Source organism: Myotis nattereri (assembly GCF_964212035.1).
Source record: "Myotis nattereri genome assembly, chromosome: 15".
NCBI classification, from domain to species: domain Eukaryota; kingdom Metazoa; phylum Chordata; class Mammalia; order Chiroptera; family Vespertilionidae; genus Myotis; species Myotis nattereri.
The window spans coordinates 28,630,575-28,649,141 of NC_138090.1; the positions used below are offsets into that span (position 1 = coordinate 28,630,575).

The following is an 18,567-nucleotide window of genomic DNA, read 5'->3' on the forward strand; positions in this document are numbered from 1 at the left end:
TAAGATGGTCGGGCACATTCACCATGCATTTGGGAATGTTTACAGACGCTTAGATCTGTTAACACCTACCTTGATAGTTATGAAACCATCTTTATACCCTAATCAAGAATTCACATTTCTATCCATACCAAGGGTATTTGTTAAAAACCTGGGAACCTTGACAGAAAACACGTTTAAGTATTTCTTTTGTAAAGCTGGGAAGGCAGAAAGGATTGACTCCCTAGTTTGGAGATCAAGAATTGTGAATTATTTGAAAAGATGTGTGCTTTATATTTGAGGCAAAGACCTAATAAAATGAAAGTTTTTATTTTCATTTTTTTATTTTCAGTACATTAAATTTACTCATAAAAACATTCTAAAAATGTACAATTTTTCCTTTTTAACAAAGTATAATAAAACATAAAAACCCCAAAAACAATACTTGACATTTACAATTCAAAATCAAATTAGCAGAATATTAAATATTTACAAAACTATATTTTTAAAAAATATTTATAAAGTTACATGCAATTTTGTAGAACTGACATAAAAGAATGGCTCAAAAATGGGAGACTTTTCCTTCATTCCTAAAAAGAAAATATGTTCAATAGACGCTGTGAAGATTCTTAAGTATACGAGGTCTTCAGTTTCAGTACCAAAGCCTTTGTCCTTGTGCACGTAAAAACTTCCCCATGTGAGGGGCTTGTTACAATACCCGACCGGCACTCCCCTCCCTCCATTGACAGTGCAGTAACATTGACCTTTGGCCTCAACCAGCACAGGATTTCGTTTTGTGAATGTTGATTAAAGATACTTTCTTTCATAACCTTGGGACTTGTCAATAATTGAGCCTTTTCAGAACCCATGGCTTTAAATGTCACCTGACTCATTCTTTGGGAGTCATCTGTCCTTTGGAAAGGATGGCCAATGGGATCAGGTTCCACAGGCGCTATCCTCTGAGATGGGTGGTCAAGCTGAGCAGGGACATGGTTTCCCTTATAACCTTTAAGAGTCTTCAACAGGTAACGCCATCAGTAAAACTAGCAAGGCATCAAAGAAACCACCATGAAAGTAGGAAGAGTGACAAAATGATAGGGAGTGAAGAGGGGAGGGTGCAACCCAATTCCTGCTTGGCAAGTGCTCACTAGAGACACTGGAGTGAGTGAATGAGTGCAAGCCTCAGTCAGCCTGTGCTCAAACAGGGAACACATTACAGCTGTGACGTCAGGCGAAGTTACTACCACTGCTACTGCGCCTCCATACATGACGTGTAGTGTAAACTAACTATGTTGACTTCTTGTGATAAAGGACTTATAGAATTCTAAATATAGTGAATTAAAATACTCAACCTACGAACTACTATATTAACAAGCTGACTCCTGTAATCTTTTGGAGATTATATAGATGATGCTGGTTTTTTTAAATACCCAATCACATATCGGCTTTCAAAAAATAAATGTTTTATTAGAAGTGCTAGCTCCCATTTCCTCAGTGCTCTTTAACAATTAGGAGTTTTAATGTTTAAACATTTTCCTATTTTCAGTATGACCATGAAATAAAAATTAGAAAATAAGGTAGAAAATTGACAGTTTTGCTTTAAAAAAAAAAAAGATGAAGTAGTTGTTTCATCCCAACATTGTATTCTACTTTGATCTGTACATTCTACTTTCCCCATTCTTGAAGATAAAATGGGGTTAGAAACTTTAATATATGACAGACTACATAAAGCAAAGTGGCTGGTGCCACACCTACCTGTTTGCCACAGCACTTGGAAACAGCCACGGTTTCAGGAAAACGACTAAGTAGTTGAAAGGATCAGTCTGATCTGTGTTTCTAACGTGAGGACATCTTCTGAGGAAATGCAAAATGCTCTTTTAGGCCTACTGACTTTGGTTGCTTTCGGAGAGAAATTCATAATGCTGCTAGCAAATATTCCCAAGTCCAAGTATGCGATTCACTTGGAAGAGATCTGATGGATCAGCAGCTTTGTGTCCTGTGTTATCTCATATTTACATTTTACAATTCTCAACTTGGAATGACCTCATTGGAAATGTCACACCACACACATACTTTCAAAGAAACTGGGAATTTTTCTAAGACCTTTGATGACTGGAACACAGCCACACAATGTCTGAACTTATTTACCTCAATTTGAAGGTCATACTTCAAAGTTTGTTTTAATTTTTTGTTGTATTTAATGCTAATCTCTAATATTTATCAAAATAGTTATAAGGGTGACAAAAGACACTTTCATTTCCAATACTGACCATTAAAACAAAAAAACCTAAATATGACTTTTTTCTTTTGTTATGAGACAGTTTTCCACAATTTCACTGTGTTGAAATAGGATTTATTTAAAATATTTCTTTGTTTAAAAAACCAAAAAATTTAAAAGTTTGGCTTTCAGCACATATCCAGGCCACTGTAATGGCCTTCAGAAATATTAAAATCGTAAACATCAATGAACACTCCAAGTCTTCCTTTAACATAACATGACAAGTTCCAGTCTAATATTCTTTAAGGCAAAGTTGTGTCAGTTCTCATTATTTTGACATTTTTGTAGTGTTTATAATTTAAGAGATCAATGTAACATTCCCCCCAAAAACTGTTGTAAGCATCAGCTTTGCTTAAAAACTGTAATAATACTGTGTACCAGGAAGAGATATAAGAATACAGAGGTCAATTCTGCATTGCATAGAAATAAAACTCTACTAAAATAAAACTCTAAAAAACTCTACTAAAAGCCTTCCATAAAAAAAATGTAACAACTTTCTGCTTTAGTTTCCAGAAAGCCAGGAAACTGATTTCAAAATTTGAAACCTCACATCACAATGCCTCAAATTCTAGGGTATTCTTTTTATTTACATCAACTTTGAGGCTGATTGTCCCATTTTAAGAATGTTCTGAATATTATGTTTTCTCTTTTTAAATAAATATTCAACTGCAAAAATCCCTGGGTAAGGCCTTCCCGATTAATATTTTAATACTGAAGGCGTTAACATTTAAAATAACATTATTTGAGCAGAAAATTCCCTTTAGACTTGAAGATTTAAGTTCCTAAATTTCAGATCAGAAAGCTCTCATTGCAATGGGGTGAAATTGAGAACTGTGTGGTGAGGACTTTATTTCCCACCTCAATAAAACTAGACTTCTGCAGATCCTGTAGCTCTGTCCTGTTGGTGTGGTCTCTTTTAGAGTCTTATTTTTTATTGTAGCCTTCCAGGTTTTCAACAGAACTAATACAAAGTAAGTCAATAGGAGAAAATTTCAAATCTTTTGCTCATAAATTACAGAGTCCTGTAATTATTGTTGAAATGTGTATCTCAAGTGTGAATCTGTTAACAGTAAGTCTTGGGGGTCCTTGGGAAGGCTATGTGAGATTTTAAAAAATTTGAAAACTTTATGGTGTCTGTTAGAGCCAGCTCACAAAGGCCGTGCTGTTACTGTGTGTCTGCAAGAGTTCCTTTGTGGTGGAAGATGACAGGCCTCAAAGATATGGAAGGACTGACAAAGAAGATATTCTCAAAGCTTTGACAACTAGGGATTTTCTGGGACTTGGACCCTTAGAAATTAAGTTGTTGCAAGTAACTATTTCTACTTAATAATGTAGTTTAAATTTATTTGCAGAAAAAATTAAAAACCTGAAACTGCTACGAAGTGTTTTAAGGAGGGAAGTAAATACTAAGATCTCTGTTGTGTACAAAGTGACTAGCCTGCTGGTGCCAACTCTTTAAAGACAGATTCTCTGAATATCTTGCACTGACTGCTCTCAGGGAGTTTGTCTCCAGAACTGCAGAGATTGACATCAGTTTACATTCTTCTGTAGTGCAGTCCCTAAAAAGCCCAGAAATTAGTGCCTAACCACTTTAGGAACAAAACAAAGCAAAACAAAGGTGACATTTTCCCTCACCCAGGGGTGTCAAGAGTCCGACTGGTGGAACTCCACTTGGAGAACTCCAACCTTCAGTTCTCGATTCCGATCTCGCGTAGCTGCCCTGGAATTACGTGTGAGCCTAGAAGGACCAATTACGGCAATGCTCTTCCAGAGACGGGAGGCCTCTGCATTGCCATCAAGGGTGGAGGTGGCCAATTTCACCTGCTGTGGAGATACCCACTAGGCAAGTCCTGACATCAAGCTCCAATCTAGAATTTTGGCAATAAAACTGAGTTTGATGCACTCCTATGCTAGGTTTCCTATCCAGTCTAATAAAGTAAAGCACCTTTGGATTAAAAATATTAAGCTCAACAGCAACTAGACTTCTCAGTTTTGTATTTAATTTTCCTTATGTCTCCATGGCTTAATAGTGTTCTGTTGCCAGAGAAAAATATCAATCTGTGGAGTCCAGACTTTCTGCTGGAGGGGCATATTTCAACCTAAAAGTACCTAGAGAGAGGGAAAAAAAGAGATCAAATTTGAATCACTGTAGAATTACTACAAACAGCTGATCTGTCCAAAGTTATTTCGAGTCACTGGTCAAAATTCAGGTGCTGGAAATCTAGACCAACTGTTCTAACCACTGCCAACCCCCCTCTTCCACCCCACAATTGATGCAAATTTACTAGTTTTCTAAAAATCAGACAAGGGGTGAAATGACTGAAGAGTTACCAATCCATGCCTTTATTCTTCTTAGGAGTGCCTTTTCTGGGACTCCAACAGCACCTAGCTGGTTGGCCACCCAGCATGCATCCACGTGGGACATGCGTCCGATGGGGACGGCTCCGTGCTCTGGGCTGGCTGCATCAGGACATGCAGCACAATCTCTATCAACAGGGGCTGCCATAGCCCAGCTGCCCCACCTGCCACCAGACCTACTGGGTCTGAGCTGTTTGTCTTATAGTTCTCTAGGTCAGCACTCACCCACCGGTCCAGAAGGTCGGTGACCGCTGGTTTAAGGAAACCTTTGGAGCAGCAGTCGCCAACCGGTGGTCTGCGGACCACTGGGGGTCCGTGAGGTCCGAAAGGTTGGCAACTGCTGCTCTAGGTGACTAAGATGCACAGGCAGGTCTGGAAAGCACAGGTTTAGAGCAACCCTAACACCTTCAGAGATCAAGTGACTTTTTAAGACTGCACAGTGAATAGTCACAGAGCTGAGACCAATTTTCCCAATGCCCGGTTTAAGCATCTTTCCAGAACCAACAGCAAGAACAAACCCATTGTAATAAATACATCAACCATACATCTGAATTTGACTAAAGGAGACAAAAGAGAGTGAGTGGGAGAAAGGGGGGAAGGCAGAAGATGGTAGAGCAGTGAGGATGATACCACACACTCACGTACACACACCAACAGCCATGGCACCCTGGAGGGGAGAGCAGAAGTGGGGATACTGACTTCCACCCACAGCATTTGAACTCGTGCTGTATGCCCTAGGCTTTCAGCTAAAGGTTGGGGGTGGCATTAAATCACCCAAACTTGCTTCCCAGTCACATGGCAAGAAATAAGAAACCAAGGCGCCATCGGGCCAGACCCTCTCCACTGCCAGCTTAACATGCTCTAGAGTAAGAAGTATGAAATCATGAGGACAGTCTTAGAACCAAAACAACCCACCTTTTGGGGGCTTTAGAACCCACCAAGAATTTCATGCTTTTGCAAAGAGCATTTAAAAAATTACTTTTTGCTTTAAAAAGAGGCAAGTTTACTATTATTTTCATAAACAGTAAACCTTCGCCTGCACCTCTCTGGGCAGCGCTGCACTGCTAGCCAGTGTAGCCAGTCTGCCTCCGGAGCTTCACCGGCCGTGGCCCGCCTTTACCTTGCCGATTGAAGTCCATGGACGGCTGCTTGCAGTCCTGAGCGCGGTGACCGGTGGCCCCACAGTTGTAACATGAGAGATTGCCGCTCTTTTTGTGACTGGAACCATTGCTACTGCCCACCAAGCCCTGGGCCTGGTACACACCAGCTGCCCCTGCCATGAAGCTCTGCATGGGAGGGACGGTGAATGTGGACTGGCCGCCCAGCACGGGCTCGGCAGGCACACTGCTGCCATATGGTGAGTGCACAACCGGGAAGGCGCTGTTGCCATACTGCTGGGTGCCCACATAGCCGCTGCCACACACAGGGCTGAAGGGCAGGAAGGGGAAGGGGAAGACAGATGGGCCCGAGAACGGGTGCTGGAAATAGTTGGCGTAGCTAACGGTCAGGCCACCAGAGCCACAGCTCCCGCTGCATCCACAGGACGTGCACACGACGCAGCCCGGTGGTGGGCCAGGTGAGGGCTGCGGGGGCGCCGACGGCTGCTGATGGTGGTGGTGGTGGTGGTGGTTCTGAGCAGAGGCAGGAATGTTCCCGGGGGAGCCGCTGCCACTGCTGCTGCTGCTGCTGCTGTAGAAACTGCTTTCAGGGACTGAGGAGAGCGCAGGGCTGGAGCTGGGGGCCGGGCAGCTGGGCACAGTGGCCATGTTTGGGAAGGATGGGGAAGGGTGGCTACTGGAGGAGGCAGTGTTGCTGTTCGCACAAAAGCTGCCCTGCAGGGGGCCCACAGGCACACTGCTCATTGCAGAGAAGGCAGCTTTGGTGTTGGCTGTGTACAGCGCAGTCCGGGGGTTTATTATTGCAGGGGGCACACTGATCTGCACGTTATTAGAACAGGAAGTTTGTCCAGAAATGACAGAATCCGCAGGGACAGATGAAGACACCAGAAGTTTGATTGGTGGCCGAGCCACGTGGAAGACTGTGCTGGATGTTCCCACGGCAGCAGTGCTCGTCTCCACCACCAGGGCCGGCTGCTGGGCCGGCTTCATCACCCTGTCCAGTGCAGACGCATGGACAACTTTGGTGCGGGGACCAAAGGAGATAGTGGGTGACACAGAGCTGCTCTCAGCAAGTCCAGAGAGGACCTGCATGGGCTGATGGGGGGCAGACGTGGGCAACACATCCATCATGGCATTGCCAAAACTCTTGTCCACTTTGATTCCACTTCTTGGTCCAGAGACTTTATTCCTTTCTTCTAGAGACAGCAGTGAGTGCATAGAAGACGAGAGGAGCTTCATGTCCGCGCCTCCCCTTTCCGATTTGTGCACAGAATTCAGCATTCGGATGGGTGCGATGTGCGAGGCTGCAGTCATCATCTGTGGAGGCAGGGGGTGGTGGCCTGAAGGGTTGGAGCCTGCCTCATTCTGCACAGGGAGAACCTGGGCCGTGGGTCTGGCAGAACCTGAAGTGAAATGATTCAGTAGCATGACAGGCTTCTCCTTCTCAGAACCCTCCATGTGCATCTCCACACCTAGACGGAAACAGAGAGGTCAGCACAGCCCCACAGCCTAGGGCAGAGGCAGCACCGCGCCAGCCATGCTGGGCATCCTTACGCCTGTCATTCTCCTCAGCGCTGTCGGAGCTCTCCTCCCGGGCCTGCACCCCCATCGGGCTGGGGGAAGAGCTGGAGCACTCGGAGGAGCTGCCTTCCCGGGCCGTCTGGTGAGGGGGCTCCACTTCCACCCGCAGGGCTGTGGAGAAGGGACAGTGATAGTCCACAGGTGCACCCAAATCCCGCGTCACAGACCTCCAACAGGGCCGCCCCGCCCGCCTCCGTGCAGACCTATCGCACACTCATTTCTTTACATCAGTCCCAAGAAGGCAGGTACGAGTATTTCCACATTCAGCAGGGCTCTGACATTCTCAGAGAACAAACTGCCCAAGGTCACGGCGAGTTATGTGGCAGATGCAAACAGCGATGCTCTCAGCCAGATGCTCTAAGGCCTCCCTCTACTCACACTAGAGAATGAGAAAAGAGGGTTCCCAAACCAGCACGGTGCTGCAAAAGGAGTCATCCACCAACACCCTGTCTCATGAGGTAGAGGGACATAGACCTTTTTAGTTAAATAACCACTTAGAAGATACCCTGCATTTTTTCCTTCCTTGTTTACTATTACTCTTTTTTTTTAAATATATATTTTATTGATATTTTACAGAGAGGAAGGGAGAGGGATAGAGACTTAGAAGCATTGATGAGAGAGAAACATCAATCAGCTGCCTCCTGCACACCTCCTACTGGGGATGTGCCCACAACCAAGGTACATGCCCTTGACGGGAATTGAACCCGGGACCTTTCAGTCCACAGGCCGACGCTCTATCCACTGAGCCAAACCGGTTAGGGCTACTATTACTTTTGATATTTCTGCTGGTATGGCTTGGTTGGCTGGTTGGAGCGTTGTTCCATACACTGAAAGGTTGCGGGTTCGATTCCCAGTCAGGGCACATACCCAGGTTTTGGGTTTAATTCCCAGTCGAGGCACGTGTGGGATAAATACTACAATGAACTGATATTTCTCTCTCTCTCCCTCTCTGAAAATTGATGAAAGCATGTCCTCGGGTGAGGATTAAAAGAAAGAAAACAACAGAGCAACTTATACAGGGGTCCTCAACCTTTCTCTGAGGAGAGGGAGAGACAGGAGGAGGAGGGGAATAGTGGCTGAAAAATCAGATCACTGAAGCTTCAAGTCCCCAGAGCAGAAAGGGGGTGGTTAAGCATGGAGAATTCCAAAGGAAACCTATTAGGCAATGACTTAAACACGACCTCTGTGCTCCACCTAGGGGGAGAGAGAGGCTTTCATTTATTTTGTATAATCCCACTTTTCCCTTCTCACCATAGTAGTTTCTGGATCTAAATCTTTAGCCCAAACAACTTTAGGCAATTCACCAGTATCCAGCTTCTAAGCAAAATGACCCTTCTAATTTCCTGTGGTAGAGACTCCAAAAGCTAAAATAATGAATAGTAATTGTAAATACTAAAAAATACATATGGCAGAAGGGCATATTATGAGGTCTAATGATTATCAAAGGGAACAGACTACACTCCACGTGTCCAGGCTGACCCAGCTCTCACCCACCTGCAGCGTGGGGGCTCCGGACATTCTGCACGGGCCCCACGTGGCTTGTGGGGGGCACACGGGCCACTCCACTGCTGGTGACCGGGGGTGGGGCTGAGGGGTTCAGGCACCGTTTCTCTGACTTCTCCCTGTTATAATAAAAAAGCATGCAAACAAGCACATTTTAAATTCTGCTGAAAAACCCTCTCATGTTTCACAAACTCTGCATAAGTGCATATATTCTACACAAAGGTGACTTTCATTAAAATAATCTCCCGGGTGGAAAATACCCCATTCTAACTAGTCAGATTCACTAGAAGGACCTTTCCTAGCAAACCTTTCCTAGGGCCACATTCATAGAATTTTAAAAGCATTAAGATGTGATAAGCAATCAAAAGTGACCCAATCACTAATATGTAACAAAACTCTAAGTCCTAGCACCTGTTCAGCAGGTCAGACGCTAAAACAACAGACATTTCACAACTTCACACTTACTTCTCCAGCTCCAGTTGAGTCTTGAGTTTTTTCTTTGCTCCCATGGTAAGGGATTCAAATTTATTTAGATCTTCTTCGGTAAGGCTCAGAAACTTCCATAGAAGAAATAAATTACAAAATTATTGAGAATTACGATTCTGAAAACAAAGAACTTTGATTCCATTTCTAGGACATGCAAACAGACCAAAAAGTAGATAATAAAAGACTTGGGAAAACGAAAACATTGACTTGCTAAATGTTTGGTATCCATAGTTCAAAATACAAGACACTCATTTTGCGTCTATAAGGGCACAAGGCACCTCACAATGGCTTGGTGAAGACCCATGCTGTGCAGGAAGGTGATGACAGAGATGCAATCTGTGGAAGTGGCCCCTTCCTCTCTGGGACACCCCCCGCAAATGCAAGCATTACCCTCCTGCAGAAAAACAGCTCTTTTTTCTTGATATCTGGGACAACAGCAAGTGATCCAGAAGAGCAGAGGCCATCGGAGCTAACCCGGCCTTCCACCACGCAGACAAATGCATGGTTTGTGAGCGTAGCCATTTTAACTGATGCATTGAAACTTATAAAGCTGATCATGACCGTGTCAGTAAAATCTGCTGTTTCTAAGATCTATGAATCCTAAACTGAAACTATTACAAATATACTTAAAATTTGTTTTTTACTATGCAGTAAAAGCTGAATTTCTAAGTTCAATTGCAGGTTTTTGGACAAATGACATTTTACCTAGATAAAAGCCACCAAGTCATTTTATCCAACAGGGGGAGCTCAGAGTTCAGATGCCACGTACAGGACTAATTTAGTTTTATCACTGATCTAAGACCTAAGAAATTTCAGAATTTAAGAGTGAAATAATGCTCCTCATCTGAACTTTCTATTGTTTTTTTAAAATATTTTATTGATTTTCTACAGAGAAGAAGGGAGAGGGATAGAGAGCCAGAAACATCGATGAGAGAGATCGATCAGCTGCCTCCTGCACACCCCCCCACCGGGGATGCGCCCGCAACCAAGGAACATGCCCTTGACCGGAATCGAACCTGGGACCCTTCAGTCCGCAGGCCGACGCTCTATCCATTGAGCCAAACCGGTTCAGCTGAACTTTCTGTTGTAAAAAATAACTTCTATGTAGCACTGCTTGAAAGCCCTAAAATACATCTATTCCTTTAGCTATTTGACCCTAAATCAAGCCAGATCATCAGAGAGCCACTTACTGGGACCAGTGTTTGGGTCCCTTGTAAAACTGGCCTTCCTGAGCTGAGCATCAGCACATGCACAGGCCTTGGAAGGACATCCAAGACGGCGGCTGGGGGATGTGGGCACCAAAATTCACCATTTCTACCAATTGCAGGATTGATGGAGACACAATGTCCTTCTCATCACAGAGTACCAAATTTGTAAAGACCCCAAACTATCTTAAAAAGATATTTGTTTGCAACCAATCCTGTTCCAGCTTTTGCTTCAGCGGCAGGCAACCTTCAAGTTCTAATCCACTGCCACCCTCCTGGGAGCATGCAGGACTTAGGGCATGCATCTGTAGGTGTTAAATTCCAGGCACTATGATTTCCACAACACACACAGTTTAGAAACCCAACTGACTTCTTCTAGGAATGAGGTCAGAAGAAAGATTACCTGAGAAAACAAGCAAATTCTACATCGCCTGCTTAGTAGCCAACATACCTTCTCCATTGTAAGTTGTTTAAAGACGGGATAGTATTTGTGCAAACGCAGTTTCCTCAGCCAATCTAAAATCCCATTTTGCTCCTGGGTCTGAGGGGTCTGCAGACTGGAAGGCATTAAGATGGCAGGCGAGGTGTCCATCTGGGCCCGGTAGGCCAGCGCCGCGCCCCCGCCCCCTGTGTGGGAGCAGTGGGGCAAGGCGGCTGCGCCAGCTGAGTGCTGCATGTGGTGCTGGGCGCCGCTCTGAGAGGATGGGATGCCGGCTACTCCACACACAGGCCTGTGGGACAGAGGACAGGTGGTTTCAGAAGACCGCAGCCTCCCTGTTAGAGGCATGCTCAAGCCAGCTTCTCCATCCTGGATGCATCTGCAGTCCCATCCACTGCTCACCTCAGAGCCCTTTCTGCCACTTCTCCACCCCATCACTCCACCCCACTGAAGTCTGAAGTCTGTATGTGTACATGCATGTATATGCATCAATTTGTATGATATTTAACATGTGTACATATGCGTTTGTATGCACGTTTAAGAGTATGTAATCTATGTGTGTACATATATGTGTATGTACATATGTGTGTATCACAACTTGACTAGTTTCTTTCTGTTACTTTTATCACAGGATAATACTGACAATCATAAATTAAAACTGACTCCTAAATCTTGAATACTCAAATTAACCTTAAAAAAACCCTCACAAATCCTAGAAGCTGGAAGGAACAAAAAGCATTCTACTTTCTGTCCTTGCCCCTTCCACCCTCAACTGTAAACCCACATGGATTAACTATGTGCTCACTACATACCAGGCTGAGTGCTACGCAGTAAAGAAGAAAGTCAGAGCTTTCCACAACCTCATTAACTGCCTAGTTCTTCACACAACTGTGTGTGCGCACATGCTCTGTGAGGTCAGCCCATTAAAAATGTCAGCTGTCAGACAGGCAGATGGCCTTTCCGTCACCTGAGCACTCCTACCATCGCTGTCCGGACCAGGAGAACAGAGGACCCCGACAGCAGCACTCTGGCATCAGGCCTACTCACCTGCGGGAGTTTGTATAAATGAAGCTTCTCAGAAATTCTGGCTTCCTAGAATGAACAGGGCCTAGAAACTGGCACTTGTAGTGGGATTCCTTGGGAATTCCAATTCCAGTTGCTTAGAGAACACTTCTTCTTTTATTTTTAGAAATCTTAAATTGGATTATCTCTATACAATTCTTTTCTCAACACTATTTAAAACTAAGATTGAGAATGACTTATTCTAGAAATAATTATTTACACACAACCAAAAGTAACAATGCTGATTTAGAAGGTGTTGGTTAGCCCAGCCAGTGTGGTTCAGCATTTGAGCGTTGACCCAGGAACCAAGAGGTCACCTGTTTGATTCTCAGTCAGGGAACGTGACCAGGTTCTGAGCTTGATCCCCAGTAGGGGGCATGCAGGAGGCAGCCGATCAATGATGTTTCTCTCTCATCGATGCTTCTATCTCTATCCCTTTCTCTTCCCTCTCTCTCTCTCTCTAAAAAAAAAAAAAGGGTTGGTTACATGGTAGAAGTCTCACCTTCCAGACACGCCCATCATGGTACCAACTTTAGAAAGGGAAAGGTTGCCAGGACCTGTGAGTTAAAATAAATATCATAAAATTTACAGACAATAAAAATATTCTTATTTTTATTTAATCACATTTTACAAACTCACTTGGACTTTGAAGCTGTTGGGTGGGAGATGAAGTGCTGAAAAATTTCTTAACATGGTCATTTTTCAGTACGTGAGAAGGTAATGAAGCCAAATACCTAAAAATTAAACCAAGGAGCTTATCAGCATTAAAATGGTATTACCACAGACTGGGAGAAAAATTTCAATTCCCAATTAAGAGAAATATATATTAGAGAAAAAAATAAGAAGTGCCTTAATCTATATTCATCAGATATAATTCAATTTAATCCTTATTATGATTCATACTGTTTCCCCATGTCCCTTTTCTTACTTGCACATTATTACACCGTATGAATCAAGCCTTTCAGGGCCTGATGAGCTATCACGTGACCGCAGTCAGTGCCATCACAATCACCAGGAACTTGCAGCCACTGTGCTGCAACTAGGTCTCAGGCGCTAAGATGTCAGGTCCCATTCTGAAGATCAGGCCGCAGGCCTGCCCCTCCCTGCACATTTACAAACCAGAATGCTAGGTTAGGATCCAGGGTCCAGAGACATCTGGCCCAGGAGACTTTGTTAGCCCCCGGAACAGTCTGAACTTTCCACTATAGAGCAGGATAGTAATCAGATATAATTTTATCAGACTGTCAAAACTACATTAAATGGGAGCATATACGCTGATTTTTTTATTGATTGGTTGATTTTAGAGAGGAGAGGAGAGAGGGAGAGGATAGGAGGAAGGGAGAGAAACATCAATTTGTTTCACTTATTTATGCATTCATTGGTTGCTTCTTGTATGTGCCCTGACTGGGGGATCGAACCTGCAACCTTGACACATCAAGACAATGCTCTAGGCAACTGAGCCACCCAGCCAGGGCAAGTAGCATATACCTGAAATTCCTTTGCTCATATTCTCAAAATCACAACTAGGTTATTAAGAGTCTTCAAACTGCCCATAACTGATGAATATCCCTAGAAACAAAGTAGAGATTCAAACCATCCAGAGTAATAACCTCAAGAGCTCCTCAGATGAACAGGCAGCTCATGTCTGGAACTGCCCAGCCTGCCCACACTGCAGAGGGTCAGCAGTCACCACTGTGCCACCAGCAGGGGTGCGCCCTATGGCCCCGGGGGTGGGGTAAAGAGCATTACCTCAGGTCCGCTTCCAGATCCATGTGGTTTCGCTCTACATAAAACGAATCTGGGCCAGCTAAGCAAGGAATGAATTTCTCCAAATTTTCTTCAGGGTATAGCTGAGATAACTGAAAGAAATGAAAAAGCTTAGGAAGTATGTCAAAATTCATTTTAAAACCAGAATTCTTCCATATAAGAAAAAACTTGGGTAGGCATTATATGGGGATATCTGCTGGTATGATACAAAGTACTCTTCTATTAGCTACTTGGGATGTAGGAAACCACAAAAGAACATCACACTCCCACCAAACATCAAGAAAAAGCTTGGTTTTCCACACATCGTACCTTCCCTTTAGCCCATCGGGGAGCTGAATTGCAAGGTCACTACCTGAACTGATTTTCAAGAGGATCCACCCCTCCGAGGAGAGAGAGGACACGTGAACTGTCAGCTGTGGCAGTGCACAAGGAGGAGGTGGCTGCATATAAGCAGGTAGAAGAGATTGGTCAAGATGGACACATTCCCACAGGCTGAGTGTGACAACCATCAGCCAGGAGCCCAGACACAGGGGAGTGTGCCCTCACTCCCAAGCTCTCTTCCACAGGCCAGAGACTGGAGGGAGCCTCCATAGGTGACACAGATGTGGGTTGGCTTCTCCTGGAGAACAGGGAGGAAACCCTGTGCCTTTCCCTGGAGCCTTCAACCCAAGACAGAAGCTCTTAAGCTGCTAGGGGAGGAACAAGACTGCTCCTGATCCCAGAGCCCAAGCAAGCACCCCAAGTTTCCAGGGATGATGATGAAGAGATGAAGAATTCAACAAATTTAACAGGTTCATGAGAAGCAATACTTTCCTGCCTCTGGGCGCAGGGTAGGAAGTCCTCCTGGCACAGGCCCCTGGCAAAGATACCCTGCTTTGGAGGAAGGTAAAAGCAAAACACCTCTGGCCTGGAGGAACGGGCCTACCTGGGTCAAGGGTCCTGCACCATCACAAAGTGGAAGTCAAGCTGTTGCTGGGGAATGAAGGGGCAGGGATGCTGAGACAGCCCCTGCCAAAGGCCTTGTGCCTGGGCCTAAGACTGGACCAGGAGGAGGGAGAACCCTTCTTCCACCTCCCCCAAGCCCATCACCAGGCAACAAGTAACAGCTGTCTCACGACGTGGAGGGTGGGGTTGAGGAGTCAACAGAGTAGGGAGATCCCTCTGAGCCACAGCCACATGAGACTCCTGAAAGCTGAGTATGAAGCAAGACTACAGAGAAGGACCTTTCACACTCCAGGCCCCACTTGGGGCTCCCTACCAGCAACCATTTGCTGGAGAAACCTGAAGCTTGTGGTACACTGAAGATAATCATAGTAGCAACAAAACTCAAACCCACACCTGAATGGATCAACTCAAGGACCCCACTGAGGGCCTGACAGAGCAAGCACTCCCATTTCCAGGCATAACACTATTTCCCTCAGTCTCTAGATTTTCTAAACATGATTTCTAATACCCAATCAAAAACTGTAAGGCATACCCCCCCCCCCCAAAAGGAAGAATAAAAAACTTATCAAGGTAATTGGTAATTATCAGAACCAGACTCAAAACCAACTCAAATGCTGGAACTATCAGACAGGGACTTTAAAATAACTATATTAACATAATAAAACATTTAGTTAAAAAAAAAAGTGCATGCAAAGCCTAGCTAGCATGGCTCAGTGGTTGAGCGTCGACCTATGAATCAGGAGGTCACGGTTCAATTCACAATCAAGGGCACATGACCGGGTTGCAGGCTCGATCCCCATTGTGGGGCATGCAGGAGGCAGTCAATCAATGGTTCTCTCTCATCATTGATGTTTCTGCCTCTCTCCCTCTCTTTCCTTTCCAAAATCAATAAAAATATTTTTAAAAAAACATGAATAACTGGGAAATTTCAGCAGAGAGATGGAAAGTTGATTAAAAGACATGTCAAATGAAAAGGCTAGGGGGAAAAAAGCAAAAAACAAAATAGAAATAAATAAAACAAAAATAAGTAAACTATGGTATCAGAAATGAAGATTCAACAGGTTTGTTAGCAGCCTGGCAGAGCTGAGGAGTAACGTCAATAAACTGGAAGACAGAGGGCAATAGAAATTACCCAAACTGAAACAGTGCAGAGACTAAGAAAAACAAGAGCAACATCAAAGGTCCAAGTACATGTAACGAAGTCCAGGAGAAGTGCAAGTGAGCGGGCAGAAGAAATATCTGAAGAGATAATGGACAAGAGTTTTCCAAAATTAATGAAAGACAGCAAACCATATATCCAAGAATATGAGCCACTGTAAACACCCAGACAAAAGACCAATGCAAGCAGAGTCACAGTTCCCACCAGCATCAGGGAATCCAGAGAAACTGTTTTGTTTTGCATTTTTTTTTTTAAACAAATGAGAGCTAGGCACAAAGGAGAGGCCATGCAGTGTTCTAAATGTTATAGAGGGAAAGTAAGCTCCAGGGAGGATCAGTAATGCTAGAGAGCTTGGCACTGTGGTGTTTCTCTGTGCCTGACAGGCCAAAAGGACAGGCAAGAATCAAACAGCCTCCTGTCCACCCTTTTTAGGTAGGATGCACCAATGGGATTTCCTCCTATAGGATTATATCCTTGATTTTATAATGAAAATATCAGACTTTGGAGACACTTCAAATACAAGTAGGGTATGTAGGTAGGTAGGTATGCATGTACACATGTAAAGAGATGTTTATTTAGTAGTGGAACCTTTTGTTCAAGTGATATTTGTTGCAACAATTTAAAAATAAACAGGAAAACCCAATGTGTAAAACAGGTAAAGGTGGGACTAGACAAAGCCTCTGACCACTGAGCAACCTGTGCATGCCTCTCCCTCAGCCTCCATGAAGAGCAACCAAACCAACACTCTTGGCCATCTGTATAGTTGCACTGTTTGCCTCAACTCATTCTCAACAACTGGAAGGAGTAGAGACTGTGGCACCGAGGACCATGTGTTTATTGCCATGCACCCTGTCAGACACAGCCCTTGGACTGCCTCTGGACAGGCACGACTCGGCACTGCACTCACTATGCTAGCTGAAGGAAGCTGTCCACCAAAATCACTCTGCAGTACAGCCAAAAACAGGGGAACGGGAGCCTTCTCATGGTTAGATGAGCCCTTAATCACCTTACCTTTGAAATAAATTCAGTCACTTCAGAGGAAGATTTGGTTACTGATGTTACTGAAGAGTCAGACCACAAGACCTTAAAAACAAACAAACGAACAAACCTTAAAAACAGACACCACATACGCAATTCACAGCAGGTTTGTCCAGGCATCCTTGCTGGCGCAGGTGCTGGGAACACAACAGACCCTGGTGTATTGTGCACCTTGGGAACTGGAGCATTTACACATCCCTTGACTTGTTGGAGAAAGAGCATTCACCCAGGCCCAAAGATTAACTCTGTGTTTTGTGGAATTGCTCAAATATCACCAAATTACTCAAGCATGGAGTCTAAGGTTTGCTCCTTAAAGTTCTAGGAAGTCACTGATAATTACGACTTGATGCCAGTAAACATCAGCTTCAAGTGGACCTCCTCTTCTCAGGTCAGTGTACATGACTCTGGATGCAAGTCAAAGAAGTTACCAGAAATCAACCCATGCGTCCACACAGTAAGTGCTTGTATGCACCCCTGCCCTCAGGAATCTCACAGAACTGGGGGCCCCAGAGGAGTGAATCCATGACAGCAGGCCAGGGCATCAGTACTGAACAGCAGAGAAAAACCTTCCATGGTGGGGGAGTGTAGGAAGAATTCAGGGAGGAAACCTCAGAAAGGCTTTCTGGAAAAAGTTCTACAATGCCTGGCATGCCAAAGACCTGATTATACATATGTGTGTTTTTCCTTGCCTGCAGGTATGACAATGGGCGATTTTATTTCATTACTTCATGAGTGTCAGTCTCACCAAATGGACTGTAAGCTCCTGGAGGAGAGGACTGGGTCTCTTTCGTCTGTTTGTTTTCTCTCAGCATGTCTCACAATGTTTCCACCTACAGCGCTAGGTGAACATGAGGGGAGGCGAAATGGCACCTATAGATATCATGAGAGGGCTTTTCTGCATGAGGAAAGCATGAGCTGAACTGGAATGGGAAAGTAAGAAGTCTGCTAAAGGAATGGGACAGACAAAGGGACAGAATGAGATGAGAGGGAGGAAGGGGCCAGAACAAGAAGGGTTAAACCACGAAATAGAAACTTTACCCTAAAGTCCAGAAGCTGCTGGAGGATTTCAAGTCAGGAAATAAAATAATCAAATATATATTTTTTATTACTTAAAAAATATTTTTATTGATTTTTAGAGAGAGGGGAAGGGAGAGGGAGAGAGACACATTGATGGAAGAGCAAAACATCAATGCGTTGCCTCCTGCATGCCCCCTGCCAGGAATATCAAGCCCACAACCTGGTCATGTGCCTGACTGAGAATTGAACTGGCTATCTTTCAGTGCACTGGATGACACCCAATCAACTGAGCCACACCAGGCAGGGCCCCAAATGTATTTTATTACCCAAAATAAAGTATTATATTTATACTAATTTAGAGCAAACAGAACTCAGAAATATCAAAAATTCCTTCTGCTCCCCCCACCAGCTCTCATCATGTATGCTGAGGGGCTCCTCTGGTCTGGAAGGACTGAGGAAAAGGACCATCTTCTTTATCTTTGAACTAGAGGCGTGGTCCATGAAATTCATGCATGGGAGGGGGTCCCCTCAGCCCAGCCTGCACCCTCTCCAATCTGGGACCCCTTGGGAGACATCCCTCTCACAATCCAGGACCGCTGGCTCCTAACTGCTCACCTGCCTGCCTGCCTGATTGC

At 44.5% G+C, this 18,567-nt stretch overlaps 1 protein-coding gene across 1 annotated transcript in view; it reads right to left on the minus strand.

Moving 5' to 3' along the window:
- Positions 1–275: 275 nt before the first annotated feature.
- ZCCHC14 (zinc finger CCHC-type containing 14) overlaps positions 276–18,567 on the minus strand; it is a 68,647-nt gene continuing 50,355 nt past the window's right edge. Inside the window, exons 4-15 of the mRNA XM_081107037.1 lie at positions 16,889–16,960; positions 13,756–13,865; positions 12,646–12,740; positions 12,509–12,563; positions 10,957–11,236; positions 9,280–9,371; positions 8,806–8,933; positions 7,285–7,422; positions 5,733–7,202; positions 3,890–4,363; positions 1,732–1,827; positions 276–1,019 (exon numbers count right to left, since the gene is read on the minus strand). Of these exons, the coding sequence (XP_080963163.1) occupies positions 4,308–4,363; positions 5,733–7,202; positions 7,285–7,422; positions 8,806–8,933; positions 9,280–9,371; positions 10,957–11,236; positions 12,509–12,563; positions 12,646–12,740; positions 13,756–13,865; positions 16,889–16,960 (2,496 nt within the window). The 3' untranslated portion in view covers positions 276–1,019; positions 1,732–1,827; positions 3,890–4,307. The remainder of the gene's footprint in view (positions 1,020–1,731; positions 1,828–3,889; positions 4,364–5,732; positions 7,203–7,284; positions 7,423–8,805; positions 8,934–9,279; positions 9,372–10,956; positions 11,237–12,508; positions 12,564–12,645; positions 12,741–13,755; positions 13,866–16,888; positions 16,961–18,567) is intronic.